Source organism: Schistocerca nitens, chromosome 3 (genome assembly GCF_023898315.1).
Source record: "Schistocerca nitens isolate TAMUIC-IGC-003100 chromosome 3, iqSchNite1.1, whole genome shotgun sequence".
Classification (NCBI taxonomy): domain Eukaryota; kingdom Metazoa; phylum Arthropoda; class Insecta; order Orthoptera; family Acrididae; genus Schistocerca; species Schistocerca nitens.
In genome coordinates, this window is record NC_064616.1 from 807,617,613 (window position 1) to 807,635,580 (window position 17,968).

At 38.2% G+C, this 17,968-nt stretch overlaps 1 protein-coding gene across 1 annotated transcript in view; it reads left to right on the forward strand.

Moving 5' to 3' along the window:
- Positions 1-17,968, forward strand: part of LOC126248836 (uncharacterized) — a 535,548-nt gene that overhangs the window by 342,561 nt on the left and 175,019 nt on the right. Inside the window, exons 17-19 of the mRNA XM_049950252.1 lie at positions 2,482-2,771; positions 8,758-8,969; positions 16,521-16,662. Of these exons, the coding sequence (XP_049806209.1) occupies positions 2,482-2,771; positions 8,758-8,969; positions 16,521-16,662 (644 nt within the window). The remainder of the gene's footprint in view (positions 1-2,481; positions 2,772-8,757; positions 8,970-16,520; positions 16,663-17,968) is intronic.

A 17,968-nucleotide genomic window follows, 5' to 3' on the forward strand; every position in this document is an offset into this window, starting at 1 on the left:
TCATCTGAATGCCTATCTCTATGCTGTAATGGTAAGAGTATGGGGATCTGGGACACTTCCCATTTCTGTTCTTCTATTAGACAGTGATCTGTTTCTATAGTAGCTTAGGAGCTGTCTCTATTTCACTTATATTGGTGCATATCATAAGGTCAGACTGGAAGCCTTCAGCCTTTTAGGTGATATACAACCATTTGTTGTTTCGAATCTGAGTGCAGATATTTTTGTTTGACACTATGTATTTAAGACTGAAATCTTTTGGAATTTCTGTTACTGGTTGCAGCATGCAATCCTCATATTATTTGTGATCTTATGTGGACACCAGTATGAAATCTGTTTACATATCTGATGTCTCATGATGACCATTTTACATAGGAGTTGGTCACTGGACAGTTGCACAAAACTGTCACTTTGCTTTGTCTATGATCAGAAATTCCTTTTCTGGTGCTATATAACTGAATAATCGCTTCATCTTATCAAATTCAGCTGGTAGGGGCCAAACCTTATATAGGATACACATATTAATGTCAACTAAGGGTACGTTCAACACACAAGTTACTGCAGTAACTGCTAAAAATACATCTGAGTCTATTGTACAAAGTAACTGATATCCTTGGTCCTCCATTAGTTCAATAGGGAATTTATTATCTTTCAAATCCTTCCTCATTAGCTCAAGATACTTAACAACCTGTACAGGATTTATCAAGTGTAGCTCCAATAGATCCTTCTGTGTGTTCACTATGGCAGAAATCAACAAGTCATGTTCCAGTTCATTGCACATGGCTGTAAGTTGCACTTGTTGCTCTGTCATGGGTATTAAAATGACTTTGACATGCAAAAGACTCTCATAGCGTACAGGTAACAGGACCCACAAATCTCATCTCATCTCAAAAAAAAGAAAAAAAAATATGGCCCTACAATGAATTATGCTGTCAACCCACACCACACAGTTACATTTCCCAAATGAAGTGGTACCAGTTGATGTGTGAGCCGATATTCCATTGCCAGTATTTTGCATTTTTGACATGTCCTTGCAGATGGAAATGAGCTTTGTCTGTTCACAGAATGGATATTCATTTCCACTTCCATGGAAGCAAGAAATTTTAGAGTAAATTTTTGCCTTACTGGCAGCTTAACATGACACAACTCCTGAACATGGGTAATTCTGTATGGATAGCAATGCAGAATGTTTAATAGAATTTTATGCACCATGCTCATAGACACATCCATAGTACAGGCAGTTCCCCATGAATTGCATGTTGGCACATTACTACTCAACCTCTGCTGCAATGCTGTGGTCACATCTTCTACTGACATCAGATGCTTTCCTCCCTCTGCCACAATGCACTTCGAAAGAAGATGTCTCTTTGAATTTCATAATCATTTTCCCCAGACCCTATCTCAGACATTGGACCAAGGCCTTTTTACATTCCCTTAAATGTCCAGAACTTCTTCAGAGCTACTGGCACAAAATCACTGTTCTTGTAAAAGAGCTTTACCAGAGCATGTGAGCTTGCATTGACACAGTAATGCTGAGAATCTCAGACAAAAACTGAAGAACAGCCGTATACCCTGCATCTTTTATTTAGCATACTCTGCCATTTCCAGCTCCATCTGGTGGTAAAACTTTCGTTATTTTTTTGTATCCATAATGTTTCTCTCTTCTTTGATAATATCAAATTCAAATTTGACATTGTTCTCAGCAGTGGTTAATTTTTAAAGCGTTTTGAAACTGGAATTGTAATTGTAATCACACTGTATATATCACATTTTTTGTAAGCCATCAAGGTGACTCACCCAAATGTTATGATGTACATAACCATAACTCAAGAAATAAGAGACAAAAAACCAATTTGAAAGTAGCAGATCATAGTCCATGTTTTAATGGCTCAGTGTGGTGCAACTAATGGCCAGAATCCATAAGAGCACATACTGGAGATCAATTTAAAACAGACTTAAAATATTTTCTTGTAAATAATAATGTGTATTCACTGAAAGAATTCTAAGAATATATTATGTATTAACATTTTAAATGAATATGTTATGTATTAAACCTTTGTACACAAATATTATATGCAGTATACTTTTGTAAACAGCATGATGTTTGCAAAAATCATCATATAATGACTCTATGCAAAAAGAAATGTAAATAAATAAATACATAAATAGTATGAGAGTCAGTTTATTTTCATGAGGATTAGGAGTGAGACCCTGATCTGGCCATCTCAGTTTGGTTCCCAGTGGTTTCACTAAATCATGTCAGACAAATACCAGCATAATTCACTCAGTGAGAATGCTCCTGTCTTTGGGCAACTGACTAACATTACATCTTCAACATTGAACACTAATAGCATGATTTTAATGAGACTGAATTGAAAGCTGTGTATTTTGTTATAAATTAAGTAAATATACTATAATTTTGTCTCTCTCTGTCTCTCTCTCTTTTAAAAAAAATAGCTCATGACAAGTGATTTCTTTTTACAGACAGGTATAAACAACAATCATTGTTTGCTGAGTGGGTCATTGGGTTCCACTATAGATATTGGTGCATTCCAGCCCCAGAGTGGTGCCCTTTATGCAGAAAAAGAGTGCTTATCAAGCTCAGCTGTAGCACCACCACCACCACTGCCACCACCTGTGCCCCCAGCTCCACCAAACATTCCAGGCCGATATCCATCAGGGAGTGAACCAGGACCAAGTCTTCTTCCTTTTCCATGCAGAAACACTCTCACTTATGAAAAAATTGCTGGAGCCACATTTACAAACAGTCGGAGGTATGTTCCTAACTCATTCTCATAATCAAAGGATCTGAAATGATGTAAACTAAATATTAGTACCAACAGGACAAATATTGTATTCGTTCACTGACATTTAATGCTAAGTGTGACCCTGTGTTTCTTTGTGGCATTGAGTACAGTGTTTCCTTTACTAGCACATAATACAAAAAATATACAAAGTTTTTAAAAGCAGCACCTGGAACTGAAAGAAAACACCCACAAGGGAGGTGTTGAAATGAGGCAGGCTGTAAAAGATAATGATGGTTGTTGTAGTAGGAAGTTATATTGCTTTTTATTGAAAGTAAAATACAGTAAATATATGAATTTGTTTAAAGCAGCACCAGGAGCAGAGAGAACAAACCAACAAGGAAGGTGTTGAAATGAGGCCGACTGTAAGAGATAATGATTGTTGTTCTAATGGGAAGCTATAATGCAAGGAATGCTTGTTGAACACATGGAGTGACTATCAAATTAAGCAGTGGAGGATACGGATGAGAGAGAAATATGAATCAGTTATTTAAGTAATGTGCAGAAACAAATTGCAGTTGAACCAACAGAGAATACACCTGGGCAATCTCCATTGTCTTACTTGTAGTATATGTAATGTAAAATAACTACATACTTACTTGCTGTTGGTTACATTAATTTATTTTCTCTTATACATATACAGTAAGACACAGTGTGTACCCCATATAAAAGTTAACAGATTGTACACAGACTCAGTTCTAACATACACTGTGGTGACAAAAGTCATGGGATAGCAATATGCACATATACAGATGGCAGTAGTTTGAGTACGCGAGGTATGAATGGGCAGTGTATTGGTGGAGTTGTCGTTCGTACTCAGGTGATTCATGTGATAAGGTTTGCAAAATGATTATGGCTGTATGGCAGGAATTAACAGATTTTGAACACAGAATGGTAGTTGGAGCTAGAAATATGACACATTCCATTTCAGAAACCGTTAGGGAATTCAATATTTTGAGATGCATAATGTCAATAATAGTGTGCCATGAATACTAAATTTTAGGCATTACCCCCCCTCCCCTTGCCTCCCCGCCATGGACAACACACTGGCCAATGTCCTTCACTTAACAACTGAAAACAGCAGTGTTTGCACAGAGTTGGCAGTCCTAAGAGAGAAGCAACACCATGTGAAATAACTGCAGAAATCATTGTGGGATGTGTGATGAATATATCTGTTAGTACTGCGTGGTGAAATTTGGAGTTAATGGGCTATGGCAGCAGATGGCCAATGCAAGTCCTTTTGCAAACAGCATGACATTGCCTGCAGCAGTTGGACCCTAGACAACTGGCAAACTGTTGCCTGGTCAGATGAGTCCCACTTACAGTTGGTAACAGCTAAATGTAGGGTTAAAGTGTGGCACAGACCCCATGAAGCTGTGGACTCAAGTTGTCAACAAGTCACTGTGCAAGCTAGTTGTGGCTCCATAAAGGTGTGGGCTATGTTTACATAGAATGGACTGGGTCCTGTGGTCCACTGAACCAATCATTGACTGTTAATGGTTCTGTTCAGCTACTTGGAGACCATTGCAGCCATTCATGGACTTCATGTTGCGAAACAACGATATCATGTCACTGGTCCTCAGTTGTTCACCAATGTTTTGAAGAACATTCTAGACAGCTTGAGCAAATGATTTGGCCACTCTGATTGCCTGACATGAATCCCATCGAACATTTATGGGGCATAATCGAGAGGTCAGTTTGTGCATAACATCCTGCACTGACAACTCTTTCACAGTTATGGATGACTATAGAGGCAGCATGGCTCAATGTTTTTGCATGGGACTTCCAACAACTTGTCAAGTCCATGCCAAGTTGCTGCACTACTTCCAGACAAAATGAGATCCAGCATGATACTAAGATATGTCCCACGACGTTTATCACATTAGTTTATATCATGTAAACTTTGCATTGTGGACTGCTTATTTTCCTGCAGTTTTTATCTGCTATTTCTCATAGTTTCAGAGATAATCTGCACTCTACACTCTTTCCCATGTTGTCTCTCAAATAATGATCATTCAACTAAATGGAAGCATCTCCTTTTCATTTCTGTCTCTCATGTTAATGATCCAGGAAATAAAGCATCTTAAAACATCCTGTCTTATAAATGGGGTGATTTTACAATTTCTTTTATATGACAACAATTCACAAATGCAAAAAAAGTATGTGGTCATAAGTTTTGTACCTATGTCTTCTTTAATAACTTGAGGACAGAGTTTTCTCTCTTTTATGGGGTAGCAAAATATAGTTCATTGCTTTTATGTACAATAGTGGCCATTCAGAGTGCAGCAACAGGGAAGATAGCAGATAATGAACTCTTACTTATTGTGTATTGACAGTATAGTAGGAAGAATACTTGATAAAATTTTTAAGTGATTTTGAGGTATACAGATGCAAAATTTGATACACAAAGCTGTCACCTCTGGCAACAGAAGTGCCTCTGGCCTGGCTGAGCAAAGAGTTGAAGTGAGCTTCGATTACAGATATGGTTACATCATTCCAAGCTGCTTCACCTCTATGCTGGAGTTCATCAATCATAATGGCTGGCAAGTTTTGGCGTGTCAGTCTCTTGGCAGCCTGTGACCAAATGTTTTCAGTGTGTCAGATTTATGGAGAACATACTGGCCGAGGTGAAAGTTAAATACAGCCTGTATTGTGAAACATCAGAATGGCACAGGCAGCATGCACTATCTTGCTGAAATAAAATCTCACAGAGGTGTAGCCATTGGCCTTAACACATCAAACATGTAATGGCCGCTGTCATAATCATTAGGTATGCAAACCAGAGGTAACTGAGTTAGCCACCTAGTGGCACCTGATACTCTCTCATGAGCTGCCGGGCCTGTACAACAATGATGAATGCAATCTGGCAACCTCAATTCTCCTTGGAATCTCAACACTTGGATACAACCATCGTGATGCTGAACACAGAATGGGGATGGGTGCTGGTCGCATGGGGGATTTGAGATGCAGCGTGGCATTGAGGAAGAATGACTGGTTAAACACCTCTGCCCATGCTGTAAGTAATCTAATCTTGTCCTCACAATCCCTATGGTAGTGGTATGGAGCAGGTTGAGGTATTTTTCTACTGTCGTTATTTAAAGCTGGTTCTTGAACCTTTGTAAATCTCATGATAGTTTGCATCTGTCTTCAAGTGTCTGGCAGTTCAGTTTATTCATCATCTCTTGTGACACTTTCCCATGGATCAAAGGAACCTGTGACCATTCATTATTCCTTTCTCTTTATGCATTCATCATTGTCTGTTAATCCTATGTGGTAAATGTCCCACACACTTTAGCAGTATTCTAGGGTGGGTCATGCAAGTGATTTGTAAGTCATCACGTCTGTAAACTGATTGCATTTCCTTAGTATTGTAATGATAAATCAATGTTTTCCACCTGCATTACCTATGACAGAGCATATCTGATCCTCTCATTTCTTTTCCCACCAAGTGTTACATCCAGGTATTTGTATGAGTTGACCGATTCCAACTGTGACTCGTTGATATTATAGTCATATTATACTATGTTTTTTCATTATGTGAAGTGCCCAGTTTTGCATTCTTGACCATGTGAAGTGCACAATTGTGCATTTTTGAACATTTAAAACCACCTGCCTATCTTTGCCTGACTTGTAAACCTAATCAAGATTTAACTGAAAATTTATGCAGCATTTTTTTCAGGCAGAACTTCATTATAGATAACTGCATCATCTGCAAAAGTCTAAGGTTACTATTTATATTGAAGGCAAGCTCACAAATATACAACATGAACAGTGAGGGTCACAACACATTTCCTTGGGGCACACCCAAAGCTACTTCTACCTCTGTCATTGACTCTCCATCTGAGGTCCTCTCTACCAAAATTTCGTCAGTCCAATCACAAATTTTGCTTGATGTGCCATAGGACCATACTTTTGATAATAAACATAGCTTTGGTACTGAATGAATGAAATGTTTATCAGAAATCAAGAAATACAGCATCTATGTATGTCATGTGAGAAAAGTGCAAGTTCACTTTCACATGATTGATGTTTTTGGAATCCTCACTGGTTGACACAGAGAAGATCATTTTGTTCATGATACCTTATTACTTTTCAGCTCAGAATACGTTGTAAGAATTTACTACAAATGGATGTCAAGGATATTGGACAGTATTTTTGTGTATCACTTCTGCCACACCTGTGATCCATGCTTCCTACCAATCACTAGACACAGTTTTTTGTTCAAAGGATGTACAACAGATTAAAGTTAAAAGAGGGACTAACTGAGCCACAAATCTAGTTTAGAACCTGATAGAGATTTCAACAAGGCCCTGAAGCTTTTAGTTGTTTCTCAACACTACTGACACTACCACTGGATTTTCATTTGTAAAAGAACATTTGAAAAACCAAGTTCAGAGTGTCCACTTTGGCTTTGCTACCCTCAGTTTCAATCTCTGTCTCATCCATGAGTGTGTAGACACTAACTTTTGTACCATGAACATACTTTACTTATGAACAAAATTTTTATGGAACTTCCTGACAGATTAAAACTGTGTGCCGGACCGAGACTCGAACTCGGGACCTTTGCAAAGGTCCTGAGTTCGAGTCTCATTCCGGCACACAGTTTTAATCTGCCAATCTGCCAGGAATTTTTATATTAGTGTAAACTCCACTGCAGAGTGAAAATCTCATTCTAGAATTTTTATGGGTTTTGTGAGAGATCCTTCAATAATACTCTGCTATGGTTGTTATTGAGGGCCCCACACATTGCCCTCTTGACAGACAAATGTGTTTCATTCAGCATCTCCCCATCCCAAACCCTATGCTTTTTTTACTCACATAATGCAGATGTAATTTTATGAAGAGGATAGTTGCTACTCACCATATAGCAGAGATGCTGAGTCACAGATAGGCACAACAAAAAGACTGTCAGAAAGTGATCTTACAGCCAGCAAAGCCTTTATCGGAAGTAGACATGCACACATGTGCGTGCGCACACCCACGCACGCCCACGCACCTGCGTGCCCACACACACACACACACACACACACACACACACACACACACACACACACACACACTCTCTCTCTCTCTCTCTCTCTGGCTGCTGAGGCCAGGCTCTAAGTTTCTTTACAGTGACTGTAACACTGACTGTGTATACAGAATGTAGATAATGTTACCCTTGCCTACTTTGGGTGATTGCACTGAAAAGTTAACCATTTGCATATCCAAACATGTGGTAACTTTGTGCCAGTTTGACATTAGTTTCCTGCCAGGCTTGCATATTAAGAGTTGAGATAGCTGATCAATAATGTCTGATGCCTATGTAAAAATTGAGTTTAATAATGTTTTTTACTAATAAGATTGCATTCATCTATGACCTACACACAACCAAAGCTATATATCTAGTCTACTTTTGTTAATTTACATCCTGTGGCATCATATTCTACGAAAAGCAGTCACAAGTAAAAAATGTTTCAGTGCACAACAAAAGTCATTAGAATCTTGAATTGTGTCCAACATAGATACTATTCTATCAACTTCCTCATCATTTCCTCCCATTATTTTCTTTCTGGTTTTTTTTTTTTTTTTTTTTTTAAAAAAAAAAAAGAATCATACAGTACAGAAAATGAAAAATTTATAGCCTGATCTTTATAGCTAACATAATTTGCATAGAACAGTAAATAAAACTCGTAATGATATGGAAAGTAATACTTTATTCAAGCATAAATGTACGGTATGCTTCATCAGTTCATGTTAGGTATGTTTTTGGTGACATAACTGTATTCAAAAAGCAACTAACACACTGCCTTTTAGAAAACTATTTCCGTGCTTGTACATGAATTGTCTCACAATGTATAGTATGTTATGATAACTGCACACTAGTTCACTATCTCTTGCATGACATGAAGTTTTACACATATTCTAATTGTGCAGCAAGCATAGTTTTATTTATTTATGTATTTGTTTCTCATAGAGAGCCTATCAGGACCAGAGATGATATTGGTATTGCTGTAGAGTGTCTGGTGAAATGTGCTCAGATGAGACAGCATTGTCTTGCTGTTTCTGTTGAGAACATCAGAGGGGGTCGTCAGAGATGCTATGCTTTGGATCGTTCATCAGATTCAGAAAGTGCTCCACTTGAATCTGCTCCTGATCTTGCCTATTTTCAGAAAATCTGTTTACAAGGTTAGTGGTTTGTTTTCTTGTATGTTTTCACCATCAGCATTTTATGTATGAATTTTAGCTCATTTATGCTAGTAAGCAGATAAGATAATCTTTGAAGAGGGCAGTAGCTCACTTAACCTGTGATGATGATAAGGCTAACATATTTTCCAGGAAAGGAGGAAGTCTGATGGAGATTTGAGAATTTACAATTGTTAGTAACACCTCTTATGAAGTTATGTCTCACATAAACTGTAAAAAGGAGCTGGTTGGTATTTTGTGTGAATGTCTCTTGTACATTAAACTGCAATATATTACTAAAAATGTGCTTACTATATCATCAGTCTCATGCCCATTGGCTAGATATACTCTTATCCAAATACGTTGATTGTTAATGACATGATAAGTGCCAGCATATTCAAAGAGGCTCGTTCTGTCGATGCGGGAATGAGCTACTCAAATACCTACGAACAGCCAGTCCAAAATGTGTAGCCACTCCATGATGTTGACACTACATGCAGCCCCTCACATTTACTGGAACATCTTCAAGCAATCCAGGAAGAACCTATTACAGAAAGCTCTGATACTTTGTGGCAGTCCAGCAGTCACTGACCAAGCCTGTCTACACATTAACTGTGAAGCAATGTGCCACTTGGTACCACACTTTGTGGGTGTTTTTTGGTGTCCAATACAACATTCCTGGAAATGTGATGTCATCATTGAACGACACACAACCTAGGAAATATACATCTTAGCTACTATGTTGCAGAACCACTGTGCAAAATGCACACATGCAGGTTGGTCATTGGGGTGAAATAACAGCATGCAATAAAGTCATGTAAGGACTCGGTGTTCAAAATATGCTGGACGCTGCTACTAGACATTCTTAAGTCTGAGGCAAAGGCATGCATTCTGGTGCTTGGATTAATCTCCAAGGCATCCAAACACATTCTTCCCTAATGACCAAACATGCCAATTGTGGCCTGCCCTCACTAGCTGTGCCACTTCTCAATGAGCCGTACTCACACAAATTTCAGTTCCAACATGCAAACAAGCCATGGTGCAGTTGATGTCTGTCTGGGAAGCATTTTCAATATGCTCATCTATTGCACATGGCTATTCTATACATTAAGTGCATGTCTGCAAGCTCACCATTCTTATACCATTCCATGCTCAGCGTATGCCAGCTAGTGCTTGAATGAGGAAATCCTCATATTCCCACCAGTATTCTCATGTAAAACACCATTTAGCAGCATATGACGATGTCCCTTACGATGTGCCCCACCTCCCTTAGACGTCCATCACAACATTTCTGGGACACTATATATATAATACAAAAGTAGATGACAGATGAATCCCCCCCCCCCTCCACACACACTGCAGGAAACAACATTAGTACACCCTTTTAGAAGCTTCCAGTTCACTCAAGATTTACACTACTGGCCATTAAAATTGCTACAACAAGAAGAAATGCAGATGATAAACGGGTATTCATTGGACAAATATATTTACTGGAACTGACATGTGATAACATTTTCACGCAATTTGGGTGCATACATCCTGAGAAATCAGTACCCAGAACAACCACCTCTGGCCGTAATAACGGCCTTGATACGCCTGTGCATTGAGTCAAACAGAGCTTGGATGGCGTGTACAGGTACAGCTGCCCATCCAGCTTCAACACGATACCACAGTTCATCAAGAGTAGTGACTGGCGTATTGTGACGAGCCAGTTGTTCGGCCACCAATGACCAGATGTTTTCAATTGGTGAGAGATCTGGAGAACGTGCTGGCCAGGGCAGCAGTTGAACATTTTCTGTATCTAGAAAGGCCCGTACAGGACCTGCAACATGCGGTCGTGCATTATCCTGCTGAAATGAAGCGTAGAGCCATGGGTCATAACACATCTGAAATGTAATGTCCACTGTTCAAAGTGCCATCAATGTGAACGAGAGGTGACCGAGACGTGTAACCCATGGCACCCCATACCATCACACCGGGTGATACGCCAGTATGGCGATGATGAATACATGCTTCCAATGTGAGTTCACCATGATGTCGCCAAACACAGATGCGACCATCATGATGCTGTAAACAGAACTTGGATTCATCCGAAAAAATGACGTTTTGCCATTCGTGCACCAAGGTTCATTGTTGAGTACACCATCGCAGGTGCTCCTGTCTGTGGTGCAGCATCAAGGGTAACTGCAGCCATGGTCTCCTGGCTGATAGTCCATGCTGCTGCAAATGTCATCGAACTGTTCATGCAGATGGTTGTTGTCTTGCAAACGTCCCCATCTGTTGACTCAGAGATTGAGATGTGGCTGCACGATCCATTACAGCCATGCGAATAAGATGCCTATCATCTCGACTGCTAGTGATACGAGGCCATTGGGATCCAGCAGGGCGTTCTGTATTACCCTCCTGAACCAACCAATTCCATATTCTGCTAACAGTCATTGGATCTCGACCAACACAAGCAGCTATGTCGCGATATGATAAACCGCTATTGCGATAGGCTACAATCCAACCTTTATCAAAGTTGGAAACATGATGGTACACCTTTCTCCTCATTACACGAGGAATCACAATAACGTTTCACCAGGCAACGCCAGTCAACTGCTGTTTGTGTATGAGAAATCGATTGGAAACTTTCCTCATGTCAGCACATTGTAGGTGTCGCCACCGGTGCCAACCTTGTGTGAATGCTCTGAAAAGCTAATCATTTGCATATCACAGCATCTTCTTCCTGTCAGTTAAATTTCGCGTCTGTAGCACGTCATCTTCATGATGTAGCAATTTTAATGGCCATTAGTGTATTATTGCAACAGTGCATATGCAGTTCATGAAATGATTATATTTACAGATCAATAGCACAAGTGGTTCTGAGTTATAAGGCATCAGCCCATGCTGAAACGCCCATATTAGTATGGGTGGCAATGTAGGTACTGACTGTGGCATCCAGTTGATCATACAGGTGCCAAATACTGTCTTGGGATATGTTATGCCATGCCTGTTCAACGTGTTCACATAGTTCTGTAAGAGTTGTTGGTTGACAAGTCACTTCTTGTCCCATCATATTCCACTTGTGCTCAATTGGAGACAAGTCTGGAGATCATGCTGGCCAGAGAAGTTGCTGCATGTCTTGCAGTTCATGTTGAATTTCACAGGCAGTGTGTGGGTGAGCATTATCCTGTTGGAACAACACATCAGTGTCCTGTTGCAAGAAAGGGTCTAACAACATTCGCACACTCTGTGTGCTGGTTAGCATACCCTCCACAAACACCAAAGGTTAACAAGAATTGTAGCTTGTTGCAGCCCAGAGTATAAGGTCTGGGATGAGACCAGTGTGTCTAGGAAGAATGAACTCTATGAGACAGCGCTCATCAGGTCTACATCGCATGTGCAAATGACCATCACTTGCATGCAGGCAGAACCTGCTTTCATCACTGAAGACTATGGCATGCCGTTCCATCTTCCAAGTGATCCTCTGATGGCACCAGTGGAGCTATGCATGTTGATACTGTGGTGTGAGAGGAAGATGAGACAGTGCTCATCAGGTCTACATCATATTTGTGAATGACTATCATTTGAGTCCAGGCAGAATCTGCTTTCATTGCTGAAGACCATGGCATGCCATTCCATTTTCCAACTTATCCTCTGATGGCACCAGTTGAACCATGCATGTTGATGCTGTGTCTTGAGTGGAAGATAGGCTAGAGGTGTGCATATCTGTAATCTCAGTGCTGATAACCAGATCATAACAGTTTGTGATGACACAGCTGGGCTCGCAAGCCCTCTTACCTGTACTGTGGTAGCTGTATAATCTGCCACTGTTGCCCTTAAAATATGATGATCCTGGCAGGCATCTGTGCTGAATGGACATCCAGAACCCCATCTGTAAGTGTGAAACTGCTCACATGACCTCTGATACTGGCATTGTTGCACAACTGATGTAACACGTTGTAAATGGTCCGCCTGGTCGTAGATATTGCTAATTGCTATAATCACACTATTTCACTCCAATTTACAGAGCTTGTTAGCACTTGATGTTAGGTTGGCGCCATTACAATGCATTGTAGTAATCGCTGCTGCTTGCTGGATCGCTGCTGTGTCTCGATGCTGATGCTGGCTCTAAATCTGGTTGTCTAGGGTTAAAAACATGAGGTCCCGTGTTTTTCATGTGCTTTTGATGATAAAGAACAAACGAAACCAACACATATGTAAACATCAAATATTTATTACTTTGGTGGCCATCTTAATTCCACTGTCCACCAAAGACCATAACACAACACAAAGTAGTACTTCCTTTACATGTTCTTTGCAATGTTTTTCCATCCCAAACAATAATACAGAAACATACTTCACCAAAGTGACATTCCGACTGCACCCCTGACTGCCTCCGACTGCTCTTTCGACCCTTCTCTCTGCTTGTATTTATAACATTGTCAAAGAACTACTAAAAAGAGATATAGTTTATAAGTCACATGTACATCTGTTATCATAATTTGTGCAGAAAAGTTATTAATTTGCATCGAGTGACATAATTTAACATGTTATTAAAATGACAGACAGATTTGTTGACTTGACAGAATAATTCTTTGTTACAAAAAGGCTGTTTTTTAGAAGTTTGTCAATTGACTTCTCTAATTTGCATAAATAAGTAAGTAACATGAATTATTAAGAATTACATTGGTTTTCGTCTAAAATAGGATTGATTACGTGAATACTGAGTGAAAACGCTCCTAGTGAACAAATAGGTTTCACTGGGTGATTTTTATTTAAGGAGATCCAAAATACCTAAGTTGGCCACTATTTTTCGTACTTCATATTAATTATTTAAGATGAACTTAGTGTTTTTACATGATGAGATTTGCTGTATCAGTGATCAAGTGATATTAACTTTTGGAGGGTCAGTTATTCAGTATAAGTTAATGGGTTGACTGTTTATGGAGACATGTTATGCAATCATTGTTAACATACACAATAACTTTTCTATAATCATAAATACTCGTTAAACTGGTTGAATTTGGAAGGGATCGCATACTTCATTAAAGTAAAGCCTTTAATATGTTCCGTTACAACGTCCAACTTGTGTGGCAATTCCCCAAAAGGATCATTCTGCCACTTTGAAGGCCACAATTTTATCCCTTTCAAACTCTCTGAGTTGGCTGTAGGAAGCACAATTACATCCCTGTGACATGGTTGCTTCACACATTTACACCACATGGAGCCTTCTGCCTGTGAGCATTCTCTACTAAAGTGGAGACACAGATTGCCCTCTGGCAGTTATGGTATCTGTTGGTGGATAACATTGAAATTATTATCAGTACACCTGGGGTACATCATAAGACTTGAGAACAGCATAGCAACGATGGCCACAATCATTATGTATACAATGAGACCAAGTTTCTTGATGAAATTATTATGTTTTTACAATATTGAATAATGGTAGTCAAATAGTTTCATAAGTTTTTACATAAATTATCTTAACAATTTTATTACTAATAGTGTTAAGTGTTTCAGAACCGTTCATCTTATTTCACAAGACTATGTCTTCTGCATGAATGAAGATAGAAATGTGGGAAATTTTAATTATTGCACAAGACCACAAAGTATTTATTTTCAAACCAGCCATCCAATTTTACAAGGGTATATGTTTTTACGGCATGCACATACAACCTTGGGGTACTTTTTACGAACATTTACTATGAAAGTTTTCATTTACATTTCGCAAATGTTCAATGTGCCCTGAATGGGACATACAAGAAAGATCCAAATGGTAGTCAAATTTGTTCCATAATTTTGCAAGCATGACTTGAGGAACTGCAGTCACTGCTGTTGCTATGCAATGACACAGTTCACTCAAAGTTGTTGGAAGTTGGGTCATATAATCTATCACCCCCATCACCCCTACCTCATTCCCCTAAAAAAATTAATAAATAATAGTAATAATGATAATAATAATAATAATAATAATAATAATAATAATTCTGTGGGATCAGGTGACCATGGAGATCAGTGGTACAATGCAAGATTCATACGCCCATGACACTCTTAAGAGATGCAGTGTTGCACTCTAATCACAAATCACTGTATTGCACCTACTGAAATGGATAATGCAAAATGCCTTTTGTTGCTGTGTTATTGCCATCTCAACTTGACATACATTGGTTAATAAATAAGCAAATGAGCTGGACCAGGGAGACCCCTACCAGCAACTACATGAACCAAGAGATGCCAAAGCAAACTTTTAGTTTCAATGAAGTCAAACCTTAAGTTTCTATCTTTGTTCATGTACAAGAAATAGATTCTTGTGGAATTGGATGAATCTTTATGACACACCCTGTATATTTTGTTAACAGTCAGTAGTCTACTTGAATGTTACCACTTCACCAGGTACCACACATGACAGAAACAACTTCTTGCTATCAATGACACAAAAAATGTTTATAAAGTATTTCACCAAATGTCAGAATCCTTAAATGCAATACACATAGCAACTAGTAACCACCAACATCCTAAACATAATGCCATAAAATTTTATTTGCACTGTAATAGCACCTTTTTTGGAGGTATGCTTTAGGAGTTGATCTGAAACATATAATATTTTTATTGTTTTAATATATTCAGGTAATTTATTGTAAAGCTTTATCCTTGCTTGCAGCGGACCATTTTGCTCAGTTTTTGTGTGAATATATTTTGTATGCAGTTACATGTGTGAACATACTGTTTTGTGCGAACTATCCTGTTTTCTATAATTTTCATCACAAATGATTTGTCCTCCAAAATATATAAGCAAGGCAATGTAAGTAGTTGTAGTCTTCTTCTTTTTCTTCTTCTTCTTCTTTTTTCAGTGGGTTCCATGCATTTGTGGAATGTGTACTTTCAATTATCTTAATAATTCTTTTTTGTGGTACAAAGCACCTTCTACATCTACCTAGTTAAGAGTTTCCATGAAAAATGATTCCATATCATAACAATGCTTTCACAAGTACACAATACACATTTCTTACAATTTACTGTGTTGTGCATTCTATTAGAATTTTGGTACAGTAACTTGACACTTAGTTTATCATTTATATAGTTCAAGTGTTCATCCCATTTTAGATTATCTTGTAGCTACATCCCAAGAAACATAGTGACATTTGAAATTTCTGGGTGCTTTCTAGATAGTAGTATTTCTGGAGATTCTAAGTGGTTTCTTTGTGAGGCATATAAAAGTGTGACAACCTACAGGGCTATTTTTGGAGGACCACTTTGTGATGTGTAACAGACTTCTATTTCTTTCTCTAGCTCATCTGCAGTCTACCTCTTAAATAAGAGATTTGTGTTGTGTGCAAATTTAATACATTTCTGAAATGGGATTGATGATTTCAACTCAATCATAAACATATGTGTAAATAGATGACAAAAAAACCTGATTATTTTTTCATCCTGTTTGAAACACTGTCTTCTCAGTAGAGTGTATGTGTTTCTGGGTTTTATTTATATTGTTAATAATCTACCATTCTTTGTTAACTCACTAACAATATTGCTAGTAAGTTATTGTAGAGCTTTTATTTTATCTTACAGAAAGTGCTTGTGCAAAGGCTTGGGCATTTACAAGAGTACCAAGTTATGAACTAGCTGCACCAAATACTGTGGACGTCAGGAATATATTTAGCAGACGACAGTGCCAGGACGAATGCTTGCGGGAGACAAGAATCATCTGCAGGTACAAGATCTTTTTTCAGAAAATGTTAGCTGCCTTATTATCAAGTTTTAAAAAGAAAATTGGCTTATTTGTTGCTGACTACAAATAAAAATCCAGTAAAATCCAGAGTATAGTTTATAAAGACCTAGGTTTGACTACATCCCATCTCGTACCATATGTCTAAATATGCAGAAGTTGGCCTTATTACCTGTACAATCTCTCCTGTTGTGATTTTGTGAATTCAATATTTATGAGAAACAGAAAATAAACGTACACAGTTAGCTTTGTTCCAGTGTTGACTTAGGTATCACATTAAACAAATTTAAAGACAGTAAGCTTTTTCTGTTAACAACACTGAAGTTTAAAGCGGTATAACAGAGCTTCCCTGAGTGCTATGTACCTAACACTTTTAAAGATCCCAAATATAACACACTGCCAGTACTGTCTTGTTATCAAATAATAACTTAAGAAATACTCCAACATTCTCTCTGACAGTAAATATGTTTTGTTAAATTTGAATTGAATACTGTTTTGACAAAGATGTGGTGGTTATGGTAGGTAAAAAACAGCTTATAGCCAAGATCAGATTTGGTCTTTCAGAAATGTATATCCGTTCAAAGTGCTGCTTCAGTAGTTACTTGTGCATCAGCTCTGAAAATAAATGATAACAAGGAACCTCAGTGTTCAGTGAGTTTTCCTAAAACATGTTGGACACAATGTTGATTATATTAATCATAAGCAGCTGTTTCAGGTTAGCTTCAAAGTAATAACCTTATTGGTGAAAATTTAGCTCATCATCTTTGGTCTTACAGTGAAGATGAAATATGAATAATGTATATTTTAAGTGATCAATTGTGGGTTCTTGGTGAAACACTGTATATTGTATTAACCTAATAAAACACTTTTTAGCCTAATTTCACAATAAAAACAGTAGCCAAAAATAATGAATTCCAACATTATTGGCAAATTTTTAAATAAAAAACTGAAGAAGCAGGCAACATCACTACTGTACCCAGTGAACAACGTAAATAGATCAAAAAGAAAATGGTGCAGTTTACTTTTTATAGGTAAAACTACAAATAGGATAAACAGTATTTTCAAAGCAAAGGGTTTCTCTGTGCTTTTTTATGTCCCACAGACAGCTGTTAGATGTCCCTTGAGTTCAAAACATAAACAACCAGACATAATAAAAAGTGGAGTTTATAAGATCATTTGCCAAGAGTTTGTGTCACTATGTTGGAGAGACAGAGATGTCAATCTGCACTAGACTCAGAGAACACCATACAAGGACACTAGACTCAGAGAACACCATACAAGGACATTAAAA